Genomic DNA, 13,111 nt, shown 5'->3' on the forward strand with positions numbered 1-13,111 from the left:
AGTCTGAGGGATGGAAACATGGATATGCTGACATGAGTCGGCTGGTTGAGCTGGAAAATCAAAACGGAAGTTGGGAATAAAACGTTATGCCCTGTATTTGTAAACCCATTCTTAAAAAAGAAAATGGAGGGGTGCCTCAGTTGTTTGAGCGTCTTACTCTTGATTTCGGCTCAGGTCATGATCCCAGGGTTGTGGGATCGAGTCCTGCATTGGGCATGGTGCTGAGTGTGGAGCCTGTGTAGGATTCTGTCACTGTCTCCCTCCGCCTCTCCACCACTCATACATGTCTCTCTGTCTCTCTCTCAAAATAAAAAAAAAATAAAAGAAAATGGAGTTTGTTTAATGTCCCAGCATGGCCCTACAGCTGCCTTGACCTAAGGACATGTGGTGTGGCCTGTGTCGTGAATTCCTTGACATTGTGAGAAGTGAGGAGAGCTGTTGCGGACGGTGACTTACATGACTTAGTCTGTCCGTATGTACTCCAGGGGGCTTCCTTTTCTTCATGTCTGGGTTAACCCGTTCTCTTCCCAGTGCTGTCTTTTCAAGGTACAGCTAGGGGTCAGCAAGCCAAGATTAGCTTTTTGCTCCATCAGCTGCTAATGGATGGGAAAGACAGCTTTTCTATCTTCATTATCTCCATTTTAGTAGCTTAACAGACAGGCTAGTGGAAACACCAGTGCTTTGATCAGAGCCCGTGAAGAAGTACTAAGTTGGCAAAAATATAAGTGTTCTAACCATCTTGTACACTGCAAACTATCCAGTCTCTTTTCGTTGGAAATAAGGTTATACTAATTGAAAGGCTGACTTGAAATTCACCAAATCATGGCGAATCCATTAAATCATCCCAAATTTATTATATGCCTCTTTCCTTCTCTCTCCCTTCCAATACTTCCTTTTGGTCTAAAATTGTTAATCAGTTTTTATTGGGCCCCCTCACAGCACTTAGAAAATTATGGTCTTGGTAGTCTTGCACATCTTGCCTTCTGAGGGGATGTTTCTAAATGGACTGTGTTCTCTTTCTGCCAAACTCTGTGCTGGATACCAAGGGAGAAGACAAGATATGTAAATATTGATTTTCAGGATGTAAAAAGAAGCCAGCGTACTGGCTAAGGAAGATCGTACTCCTGATGCCCCATGAGTTCATGGCCTGGTTTGTTCCCCTACCCCCCCCTCCCTGCCCCAGCTGTCTGGGGAGCTCTTTCTGCTTAGAAGACAGTCTAGGATGAAATGAGATTGATAGCTATTACTGATTAAGAGAAAGTTACATCCCGATGTTTTGTCTGAGTAGCGCCCCGTTTTAAACAAGTCATCTTATGGAAGGTTAGAGCATATTAGAAGGCATCTTTCATGGTCTCAAAGGTAAAGAAAGATTTGGGGGAGGCTCCAGCGAGGGGTCTTGAAAGGTCCAGATACACACTACGAAGCAGGGCAAATGGCATTTTTATGTGTTTGCTGGGGCGTGGTGTGGGTGAAGGGAGTTTTAAAAGGGAAAGGTAAACATTTGCTGGAGTCTTTGGTATTGAACTTAAACAAAGCCATGCCTTTGTTCCAGTTTTATAAGGTAATGGTTGGTAGGAAAAGCTCTAAAGCTAGAGTTGGTGCATATATAGAAGGAATAATCTGTGGAAAGCATCTCACTGAAGCGATCAGAGGCCTGATCTTCTGTTAGGATGTGGAAGATGCATGGTCTGGACAGAGTTCTGCTTTGGGCTCTGTATCTTCCATGCGTGTCTTAGTGTATGCGTGCAGAGAATTAAATCGCAGGTTTGGATTTCGATAGACTGATGGTGTTGTGTGTGTGCATGCACGCACGTGCACGCAGGCACGCACATGCAGCCAGGTTCACATTTATTCAGTGATTACTACATACGAGGCACTCTGCTAGGTGCTTTATATACATTATGCAACATTCATATCTTAAGTTGATAACATTTTTCATTTAAATGATGAAGAATTGGAAGCCCAGAGAAGTTAGCTCACTTAATTAAAGTTGCACAGCTAACGCAGAGCAGAGCCGTAACTCCCCGCTTGGGCTGTCTAATGCATGTGCCCTGTTTACCCTGCCTTTTTGTAGTGAAGAGGATCTAACAGTAATATGTTCGACATTATCTCTGGCAAAGGGGCAGTCACTCCTTCGAAGCAGCTTCCTGTTGCATGTCATGCGCTAGGCCAGGCAGTGGAGACTCATGGACGATAAGCCAGGCAGAGTGTCTGCTCCCAGTGGACATTTTGGCCAGGCTGAGAAGTAAGATGCAGCAGTAAATAAATGGAATATGAATGGAAGAATAACAGAGATCCTTATGAAAATAGAGTTAAAGTGCCAGGAAAGTTCTGGAAAGGGTGAAAACTCTTTTTATTTAAAAATGCCCCCAACTTTTTACTTAAAACAATTATGGGGGCCCCTGGGTGGCTCAGTCGCTTAAGCGTCTGACTTCTGCTTGGGTCACGATTTCACAATTAGTGGGTTTGAGCCCCGTGTCAGGCTCTGTGCTGACAGCTTAGATCCTGCTTCAGATTCTATGTCTCCGTCTCTCTGCCCCTTCCCCACTCCTGCTATCTCTCTCAGGAACGAATAAATGTTAAAAACATTTTTTAAAAAGTTACAAATGAAAATTTGGGAGAATACAATTATTGCCACATCCCCTTGACTGAGATTGACTCATTATTAATATTTTGCCAGATTTCTTTTATCTTCTCTCTCTCTCTCTGTCTCTGTCTCTGTCTCTGTCTCTGTCTCTCTCTCTCACACACACACACACACACACACACACACACACACACACTTATACTTCTCTTCTAAATACTGTAGCATGTAGGGATATCACCTTTCTGTGGAATCAGGGAAGACATTGGGAGGATTTGGCATAGGAGTGTGCCGTAAGGGTCAGTTGCAATTTAAGCAGGTGGCAGTTGGAAAGAGGAGATGTCAGGTGGAAGGTGCAGAGTGGAAAGCACAAGAAGAGCAGCGAATTGGGGGCAGGAGAGAAGTTAAGCGTTGTTCGTAAAGAGGGGAGGTTAGAAGTCATGAGAACAGACAAGATTGCCATGGAGAGAATTGGACAGTGCGCAGCAGAGGGTCAAGGATGCGACTGCAGAGTCACCCATGTAGGCATGCTGGAAGAAGAACCAGACAAGGAAGGGGTGGTCAGTAGAGTACAGAAGAAGGAAAGGAGGTGGGTGGTGGAGTGGGGGAAGAAGGGAGAACCGGCCAGTGAAGTCGGTGCCGCAGGCAGTGGTTTCTCAACGCCTGGTCCACTGCTCGCGTCCTCCGTCTCAACTTGGGTGAGAAATGCAAATACTTGGGTCTCTCACCTCAGACCTACTGAATTGAAAACTCTGGGCACAGGGCCCTGTAATCCACATTTTAGCCAGACCTCTTGGATGCAGACTAAATTGGAGAGCCCCTGCTTATAAATTTGCTATTGAGGCCTTCAAGAAAGCAACTTCAGTAAAATCCTGAGGACAAAAGTCAGATTAAAAGTAGTCAGTGACATGGCCTGTGGTCAGAAATTTATATGTGCACATGTGTACAAAATCCATGTTGAAAGACCCATGTTGCGTCATTGTAAGATGAGAAGACTGGAAACAACCCAATGTTAAAGAAGCTATTACTCCACATTTCATGGCTTTTTACAAAAGAAAAGAACAGGGCGCCTGGGTTATGCGTCCAACTTTGGCTCGCGTCATGATCTCATGGTTTTTGGGTATGAACCCTGCATCTGGCTCTGTGCTGACAGCTGAGAGCCTGGAGCCTGCTTCAGATTCTGTGTCTCCCTCCCTCTCTGTTACTCCTCTGCTTGTGCTCTCTCTGTCTCTCAAAAATGAATAAATGTCAAAAAAATTTTTTAAATAAAAGAGAAAAGAGCTATCTTCAAAATTTATTTAGTAAAGCAAGATCCGTAACTGTATGTTTACTGTGGTTCCATTTGTATAAAAAAGAATAATAATGCATATTGCATGGCATATTTCTAGAAGGATACTCAAGAAACTATGAAAGATCCTCAAGGAACCGTTGGTTGTTCAGATAACTATGCAGTGTGGAGGCTGTTTTCACAGTTAACTCTTTTGTGCCTTTTGAATTTTGTGCCACAGTATTACAAACTCAAAGCAAGTTTTAAGTCTTAAACATGAACCAAAGCAGATCCGTATAACCACATATGCTCAGAAAATTGAATGAGTGAATCTTTTCAGTCTGTATTTAAATTCTTCCCCTGACCGGGAGCTCATTATTTAGGAAACAGCCCACCCCACTGTGATGTAAAGTCCAAATTCTTCCTCACCCGTGATGCTGTTCACAAGTTCTGGTCAAGGGACAGAACAGAATGGCAGAAACCTGCTATCTGAAGAGTAATAAAGGTTCTGCCCGAGAGATTTCTCTCTTGCTCTCTCCCTGCCAAAGCTGGTGACTCCACCCTTCTAGGAGTGTTGGGCAGAGATGGATTTTCTGTTTTAAAAATCAGCTCACCTCAGTATCTTTTTACTCAGATTAATATGAATCATGACTAACCTGCCTTTGAATCATTTGGGGATAGCATCGCAAGATGCCTTGAGAGAGAATCCAGAGAGGAAGGAGGGCTTGAACTGGGGAACTGGAGGGGACACAAAGAAACAGCCTTGCAGAGCAGCTGGGGGGACACACTGGGTGTGGCTTTGTTGGTTGTGCCATCGGGGTGAGGAGGGGCTTGGGGTCAGAGAACAGGACCAACTAGGAGACGAGGTGTCTGCCAAGATAGAGACCATGGTGATGAGGGTCAACTCCCTTCGATTTTCACAGCACTTTGTAGTTTAAGACCTACTCTCATTTTATTTTTTAAAAATGTTTATTTATTTATTTTGAAAGAGTGTGTGTGAAAGCGAGCAATCGGGGTAGGAGCAGAGAGAGAGGAGGAGAGGGAGTCCCTGCTCTGACAGTGCAGAGTCCGACACGGAGCTCGAACTCATGAACTATGAGATCGTGACATGAGCCGAAATTGAGCTAGATGCTCAACCGATTGAGCCACCCAAGTGCCCCAAACATAATCTCATTTTAGAGTGTCACACTACCGAGGTAGAGATTGTTGTGCATATTTAAAAATGAGGCAAGTGAGATTTAGAAAGGGGAAACAATTAGTCCAAGGCCACAGTGCTGGGATTTGCACCAAGTACCTAATTTTGAACTCCCTGTACATTTTTTCCCCCTTGCTCCGCTTTCCCCTCATTTGGCTTCCAGTTTCAGAGGAAGCTCCATCTTTTTTCTTACAGAACTTCACTTTTGAGTCAATCCTATTTCATCCTTGCTTCTGAGGCTCTTAGGTCCCACACTTCACCTTTCTGCAGCCTCTTACATTTGCCCTCTTATTGTGGGAACACCTCCTCCACCTTAGAAGTACACCCACGCATGGCCCCGCTGTCTGCTCCTTGCTTCCCGTGTTCTCGTTCATCCCTCCTTCCTCCACCACGCTTCCCAGCTGAGATGCCTTCTCTCTGTCTCCAAGTCTTGTCTCACTCCAGCAGTCTAGCTTCCTGCCCTCCCCTCCATTAGTCAGGCCTCTCAAAGGTATACAGGACCTCTTTACTTCTGAGCCTAGTGGCTTTTGCTCGGCCCTCACTCTTCTTGTCCTTTTTGTAACTAAGATGTTGGGTACTATGGCCAGAGTTCTATCTGTCTTGGTCCCCATAATATACACTTGACCTCATTAGGTGTTCATGACTTGATCACAGTGACATAAACATCATGGTTGGCCTCTTCCCTCACCAACCTCCTTCCTTTGGGCTCCATCCTAACTTCCCCAACTCACACCCTCCTCTCCCACAAGGCTGGCCTCATTGCTCTTTTCAGAGTCAGCATCTATCTGTCTTCCAACTCATGACATCTATACCAAATCTTCCCTGGCCACCTTGCCGATACCTCTCCTTTTCATCAAGTCTTACAGAATGTATAGTCTGGGATAGTCAGTTTAGTATCTAATTATCTACATTCCACAATAGCAAAAACTGTTACATCTCTCTTTTTTCTTGAGGATAGAACTATACTGACTAGGAAAGCTGTACTGAATAGGAACACTCCCCTATTTCCCATATCATATATAAATAGCATCCTCCATGGTATACGTACATACACATATATGCATATATACATCCACATATATGCATACATACATACACATATATATTCATCCTGTGTATATAGTTGGCGCTCAGCTTCTGTTTGCTGTTATACAAGCAGGTAACAAATTTTGAGGATAAATCTGATCAGAGTAGCTAATTCCACTGTATTATCTTGATGACTTCAGCTACTCAAAGCAATCTCAGCTCCTAGGAGGTTTGGCTAATGAAGGCAAGAGCATGGATAAAGAGGAAAATGTGTTTTTAGAAAGGTAATTTTCTCTTAATTCATCAGACAAATATTTGTTGAGTATTTATCATGGGACTGGCGCTAGGATGAGAATGACCTTGAGGCAGACAAGGGCCGCCTCTTACGAGCTTGCAACCTGTGGAGCAGACAGGTAATTAAGCACTAAACAGAGAAACAACAAGATAAATCCAAACAATGTCAAGTACTGTGAAGAAAATAGAAAAGAGGAGTGTGGTAGAGCTTGCTTCTGGTCATGGGCTGAGATGGGAAGGGGAGGAGGAAGATAACTCTAGATGGGGTGGTCAAGGCAGGTATTTGAAGAGTTGACATTGGACTGAAATCTGAATGAGAAGGAACTGGCAATGTGTGGAGGTTAAGGGCACAACACATAGCAAAGGCTGTCAGCCAGGAACAAGCTTGGTATGTTATTGAAATGGAAAAGGTTGAGGACTAAAAGAATATGGAAAATTTTGGTAGGCCATATAAATAAACCTAATGTGTATATATGTATACACAGACATACCCAGAGTATCTGTAGGAGAAAATACAGAATTATATTATCAGGTTTTAAATAATTCCTTAAAAGTCTATATAAATGGAAGTGTTAGAAAATCTAAATTTCTTAGATTATCAACAAAATCACAAATTCTCTGATTTTTTAAAAAATGTTCATTTATTTTTGAGAGAGAGAGAGAGACAGAATGTGAGTGAGCAAGGGGCAGAGAGAGAGGCACAGAATCTGAAGCAGGCTCCAGGCTCTGAGCTGTCAACACAGAGCCCGCAGTGCCCAGACCCATGAAACACGAGATCACAACCTGAGCCAAAGTCAGACCCGACCCATCCAGCTGTCTTTATCTCATCATTCTTGTGTCCCACTGTGTAGTATAATGCCAGTCACAGACAGAAGACACTTGGTAAATATTTGATAAATTAATGCCTGAAGGCAATGAATGAATGAATGCCGAAGACCTAGAGTTCACAGGTTCATCTTGTCTACTTGTAGGCTGTCTTTTCTGTCTTAATTTGCATTGCCTCTGTGCCCAAATACCATCATATAAAATAGAAGAAAAATGGTGATATTTAAGAAAACTAACCACATGGTCTTTAATGATTCCAAGAACCAAGAGGAAAACAGAGGGGGGAAATTGGCAAGAGCACACTAAATGTATTTATATATTGTTTGTGTTTTAGAGGGGAAATGCTGATTTTTGTTGTATGCTATGGTGATCTAATCTGGAAGCCAATGCTTGTGCAATTTCGAGCTCTTCAGAGTCTCAAAATTAGGAAATAAGTAGCTGTCCTCATCTTTAATCAGAAGAATCTTAAAATGCAAAATCCATTGTTTAAAGAGGAAAAAAATTAACGTTTTCCATCAAGTCATGAACATTAGGATTGCTTAAGTCCCAATTTGCTTTGTAAATCGAAAATAGACCCATTTAGTTTAAAAGCAAGCTCTTGAAAAAAATCTTAGGAGCTAATAATCAAGTTAATGTGGTAATTCTAAACCCCATTGATCTGTATTTATTTTGATAAATCTTACTATACGCTTGGTGCGCAACTGAGAGTTCTTATATTCTGAGCAAAGTCACTTGTATTTTGTAGGAACTACAGACTGGAAATTGTAATTCATATGTAAAAGAAAAGATTTTATTAAGAAATGTCAATTGTCATGATACCGTGTCTGTTTATGGAAAGGTCTTGGTATATTTAGAAACAGTTTTTCTGTCTGAATCAATTTTTGAACTAATGACAAAATTAAAATACTATCTATTATCTGCCTAGATACTCTTGATTTCCTTAGTATTTTTCTAAAGAATGAATTATGTCTGTCAGAATCACAAGACTATTAATAACTGAGATTTTGCAAACATAATGTGAACACATACAACATTCATAATTATTGGGTGACAGACCCAATTGTTCATGGCATTTATATGCTCTTTACATAATCAAGGCTCCTACTGGAGTTAAAAAGAGTTTTCTGTGCTTGACATTTGGATGAACATTTGGTGGGGAGAAAGCATACCTTTTCCCTAAGTTTCTGCAACACACATTTGCAAACAGTACTTTGTAGATAAACTTCCAAGAAAATGACTTTCACATTTGCCCGCTGTGCGTGGAGCTGGGACATGGTCGGGTTTGCAAGATGAAACAAATAAATGCTTATCAGTTCTCAAGCCAGGGTTTTAGTTAATGCCCTTCCTTACCTTCCCACCCCCTCCAGCCCCCAACTGCAGTTAAAGTTCAACCATTTCGGTTTTAAGTGCAGCCCAGCGAGACTATGATTGATACCATCGGGCACTGAAACTGTGCTTTGCTGTTGGTTCAGGCAGCCAGGCAAGAGGAGAGTGGTGCCAACTCTATTATAAAATTTACCCTGCCTGTTGGGATAGTTTTGGGAGCTGCCCACTCAATGTAGCAGAGAAGGCAGTTTCTCGTGCTGTTTAATTTGCATAGAATCAGGATGCCATGAATCAAAGAGAGCCCACTGGACCTTCTACTAAGAATCTTTCCCATTAAAAGGACCTAGTCTGGGTGTGTTCAGGTAGAATCTAGTACGTTGTAGCTCATTTGACCTTTAAAGACCTTCTCTACTGGATGACTGACCGTTCCAGCTCCGCCAGGGAGGATTTAGTCTATTTATCGTGGTATATTGCCAGTAGATCTGTCCCACCCAAGTGGTCCTTGTAAATATACGCATTCCATCAGCCCAGATCTCTTAGTTGTGACTTGGAGCTGACAAAGGCCACAATTATCATTGCATTCTGCCTGTCTGAGTGTGGTCCACTGGGTGTGATGTATGGGTCATTCGCAGACCCAAGAGTGAACCCTAATACTGTAGGAAATATGCACCAGAACACTTTTCTCTTTTGGCTTCTGTAGTATGAGGCAGGTTTTATGAAGGAGGAGAAAAGAACCAGTTTGCATTGAGCTCCCTCCCACCCCCCGTGAATTATATTATAATCTCTACAGAAAGATTTCTGTATGAAATCCAAGGTCAAAAACAACTGCATAGCTCCCCAGAGTGATCACTGATTTGCTGATAGAAAGCTGTGTTTTATACATTCTGGCCAAGATAAGCCTATTGTCAGCAATAACAATAATAATAGAAGAAGTCAGGTGTTCCCAAGAAAGTATTCTTTTCATTTGTTTGTGTGACCTAAAGATCAGCATTTGATGACATTATTATAGTCTTTCAAGCACCATTATGTTGTCTCCCTCTCCCCATCTAGCCTCTGACTTGTGTGATTGCAGGACTGTAATTGGTGCATCTGTACTGGCACCTAGCACAGTCTCAGGAACATGGTCGGCATTTGGGTGTTTGTGGCACACATGAATGTCCTCTGCAGTCAGGGGATCTCCAGGAGCAGCACACAAGCATTTTCTGTCTCCTTTTACCCTGAAAGTTCAGGAGGAGAAACAGGCCTGGCGTATTTTTTCTCAGTGATCTTTATCATTCAATTCCCCTGAATCACTTGATATTTGAATTTTTAGTCCTTTCCCTCTACCATTCCTGAATAATTATAATCCATAGTCTCATTCCACTGTCTGTGCGGGCTTTGTTTCACACATATCCTCCAGGTTCAGTGCTGTGGTCTGTGTTCTCATGACCCCTGTACTTGACCACCCTGTGTTGGTTAATTGTGGATTACTCCTCTGTCTTCCCCTTGGACCGTCCACTACATGAGGCAAGGGTCTGGCTTTGTTCTCTGTGCCTGGTGTCTAATGTTCTGCTTGGCTCACAGTGGGCTTGTGTTGATGTTTATAGGATGAACGAATAAGCAAATGAATAATAAGAATGAATGAATGAAAGGAACGTATCCATGGTTAGATCATATCTAGGCACTTACTTTCAGTTGGTGGCTGGAAAAGGGAGCATCTGTGGCACAGTGCACAAGGTTGTTGTAATTAGCTAAGACATTTCATCTTAGCCATACTGTTGACGTGGTGCTTTACTGATGTGTTTCTCATGACCAAGTAGGAGGCTCAGAAATAAAATTTAAAAATGATCTTTATATAGATATAGCACTAAAAATGAGATATCTGCGTGTATAAATTACTAAAACCTACAGGCAATAGAGCTTGAACTGAATTAGATCAATCCTGGTAGTAAAATCAAAGATTTGAATGGCCTTTAAAATGCAGCTTGTGCCAGCGGCTCTTTGCTTTTGCAGGGCTGTTCTTTTTGATGTTGCTACGACATGAAAGGTCAAGGGTTTGCGAGTGATTAAAACTTAAGTGGGGCCAAATAAAACATTGGTCACATAATGCATCGATGAAACTGTTTTCAGAATACATAACTAGACAGTTTTAAAACAATGAATGATTTGAAGTTTTACATAAAATACAAATAATACATGTGGTATAAATGAAAATAAATGCTTGAGTTTTCCCAGAGACCTCTTCTTAATATTGATATACTTATGACATAAATATACGTGCTGCACCTGTTCCTTTATTCCAGGGGAAATCAGCTGTAAGATGACATACCCACTATGTAACATAAGGATAAGCTTAGGCATTACACTGTTCCTTCTCTTTCTCCAACATTTAAGACAAATTATTATTTTTAGTTCTTATTTTGGTCAATGCTATCATCTTTAGTAATTTAATGGAGTTTCCTTTTTTTTTTTTTTTTTGCATTCATGTTATTAATGTTGTATTTCTTGATGGCTCTTGTTTTAAGATGAGGGTCCTGGTGAGTTTACTACATTTCCTCTCTCCTATTTTATGTTTTGCTTTCACCAACTCTTCTTTTGCTTTTTCAGTAACCTAGGATATGTTAAGAATTTATATTCTGTCCTTCAGGGAAGGATTTTAAAAACGATTTAAAAGAAAATTGAAAACCAAAGACAATAAGTAACCTGTGTGAGGTCTCTTAGCTGGTTAATGTTAGAGCCGGAACTAAAACTCTGGGCTTTTGAGGGAGCACCTGGCTGGCTCAGTCTGTAGAGCATACGGCTCTTGATCTCGGGGTCGTGCGTATGATCTCCACCTTGGGTGTCAAAATTGCTTAAAAAAATTAAATAAACTTAAAAAAATAAAAGAAATAAAACTTAGGTGTTTTTCTACAGATTAACTCATTGATACATCCACCACATGTTTATTGAATGCCTGCACTCCACCACACACCACATTAGGTACGACTGATACAAAAATAGTAAGAAATGGTCTCAAATCTCAAAATAATAGTCAAAGAGGGAAAACAAGATATGTAAACAAATAACTATTTCAATGCAGTAGCGTGCAAGGGGAGATGTTACCCTGCCTTTGTTTTTGGTTTTGTTTTAATCCCACAAGTCAGAGATTTGAGAAAGTGATGTAATATTAGAAGTGACAGCTTTAATATGTTGAAGAGAGAGTGTTTTACATGTCTGATTCATGCATGTTTGAAAAATAAGTAAAACTTTGCTGATATGCCTGAAGGAAGGCATAGATTGTCTATTTCAAGATTTAATAGGAAAACAATAATTTTTATATATTTAAATTATAAAATAATAATGCTTTATGTGCTCAGCATGTTCTTATTTCAGTGTATCCAAATGTTCATTTGTCCTTATAAGATTGTGTAGTGTTTTGATTCCAAGTCTTAGGCTTATGCATTTCTTAATAGATCCTTTTCATGGTGACTTGTGAACTTTTTCCTTTTTCTCTCCTACCCTCAGATTTTCATCACTGTGAATTGCCTGAGTACAGATTTCTCCTCCCAGAAGGGGGTGAAAGGACTTCCTTTGATGATTCAGATTGACACATACAGTTATAATAATCGTAGCAATAAACCCATTCATAGAGCCTACTGCCAGATCAAGGTCTTCTGTGACAAAGTGAGTAAAGATCGTTAAGGTATCTTTGTTATTACATATTACTTTTAATGACATTTTCCCCTTGTTACCTTCTCTTGTCTGGTGGTGTCAAAATAATTACCTTATCACACTGGGAATTGTAATCTGTCATTATCTATTCCTGTTAGATATCTATGGAGTCATTAGTCAACTGTATTCTTTTATTAGTCAATCATTTTTACCACTAATTTAATGACTGATTGACACTGCACCATACTATGGTCTAATTCACTTAGAGAACTGAAATAATAGATTAATAGTTTTTGCTGGGGATAAGCCTGTCCAACAGCATATCAGTATAATCTGTATCATTTTATGGGTTAAATAGGGTCTCATCTAGAGCTTTTTGGAATGGAAATTGCACCTATAAAATAAGCTCATTAGTAAACATGCACTCAGGAGGAGATACAGTTTTTTAATCACTCTGAATCGTGCCGTAAGAGATAGAGCAATTAGAATAGCAAAGCTTAAAAATCCTATGATTATGTGACATGAGAGTCATACAAATCCCAAATATGAGTGGGGATAGGAAACAGCAGTTTTAAGACCTGTATGATACCAGGATCATGAGGGAAAGCAATGAGGCTACCTGATCACCAAAGAACAGGTAACCTACAAAATTGCCCCCAGGTCCTCACTAAAGAGTGAAGTGTGCCATCTGGGGACTGCATGTGAAACGAGGGTGGGAGGGTACAGATTCTGCTATTGCTGTTGGGTGCAAAGGGATGGAACGTTGAAGTGTTCAGAGCTCTATGAACTCCAGAAAGTTATAAATTAAAGTTCCATTCTAGGGCAAAACTCTGCTCTGAGAGAAAGCTGCTGGGAGTAGAATCCAAGTGGAATTGGACTCTTCCCACTCATCCCCAAAAAGGTGCAAAGGAAAGAGAAGTTCCAAATAAAAAGGGTGAAGAGGAAGGATATAGAGTAGACAGAT

At 41.0% G+C, this 13,111-nt stretch overlaps 1 protein-coding gene across 1 annotated transcript in view; it reads left to right on the top strand.

The window, feature by feature from the left end:
- The window catches only part of GRHL2 (grainyhead like transcription factor 2), a 114,206-nt gene that overhangs the window by 59,571 nt on the left and 41,524 nt on the right, over positions 1-13,111 (top strand). Inside the window, exon 9 of the mRNA XM_029923776.1 lies at positions 12,001-12,159. Coding sequence (XP_029779636.1) covers positions 12,001-12,159 — 159 coding nt within the window. The remainder of the gene's footprint in view (positions 1-12,000; positions 12,160-13,111) is intronic.

The sequence above is a fragment of the Suricata suricatta genome, chromosome 15 (assembly GCF_006229205.1).
Source record: "Suricata suricatta isolate VVHF042 chromosome 15, meerkat_22Aug2017_6uvM2_HiC, whole genome shotgun sequence".
Taxonomy (NCBI): domain Eukaryota; kingdom Metazoa; phylum Chordata; class Mammalia; order Carnivora; family Herpestidae; genus Suricata; species Suricata suricatta.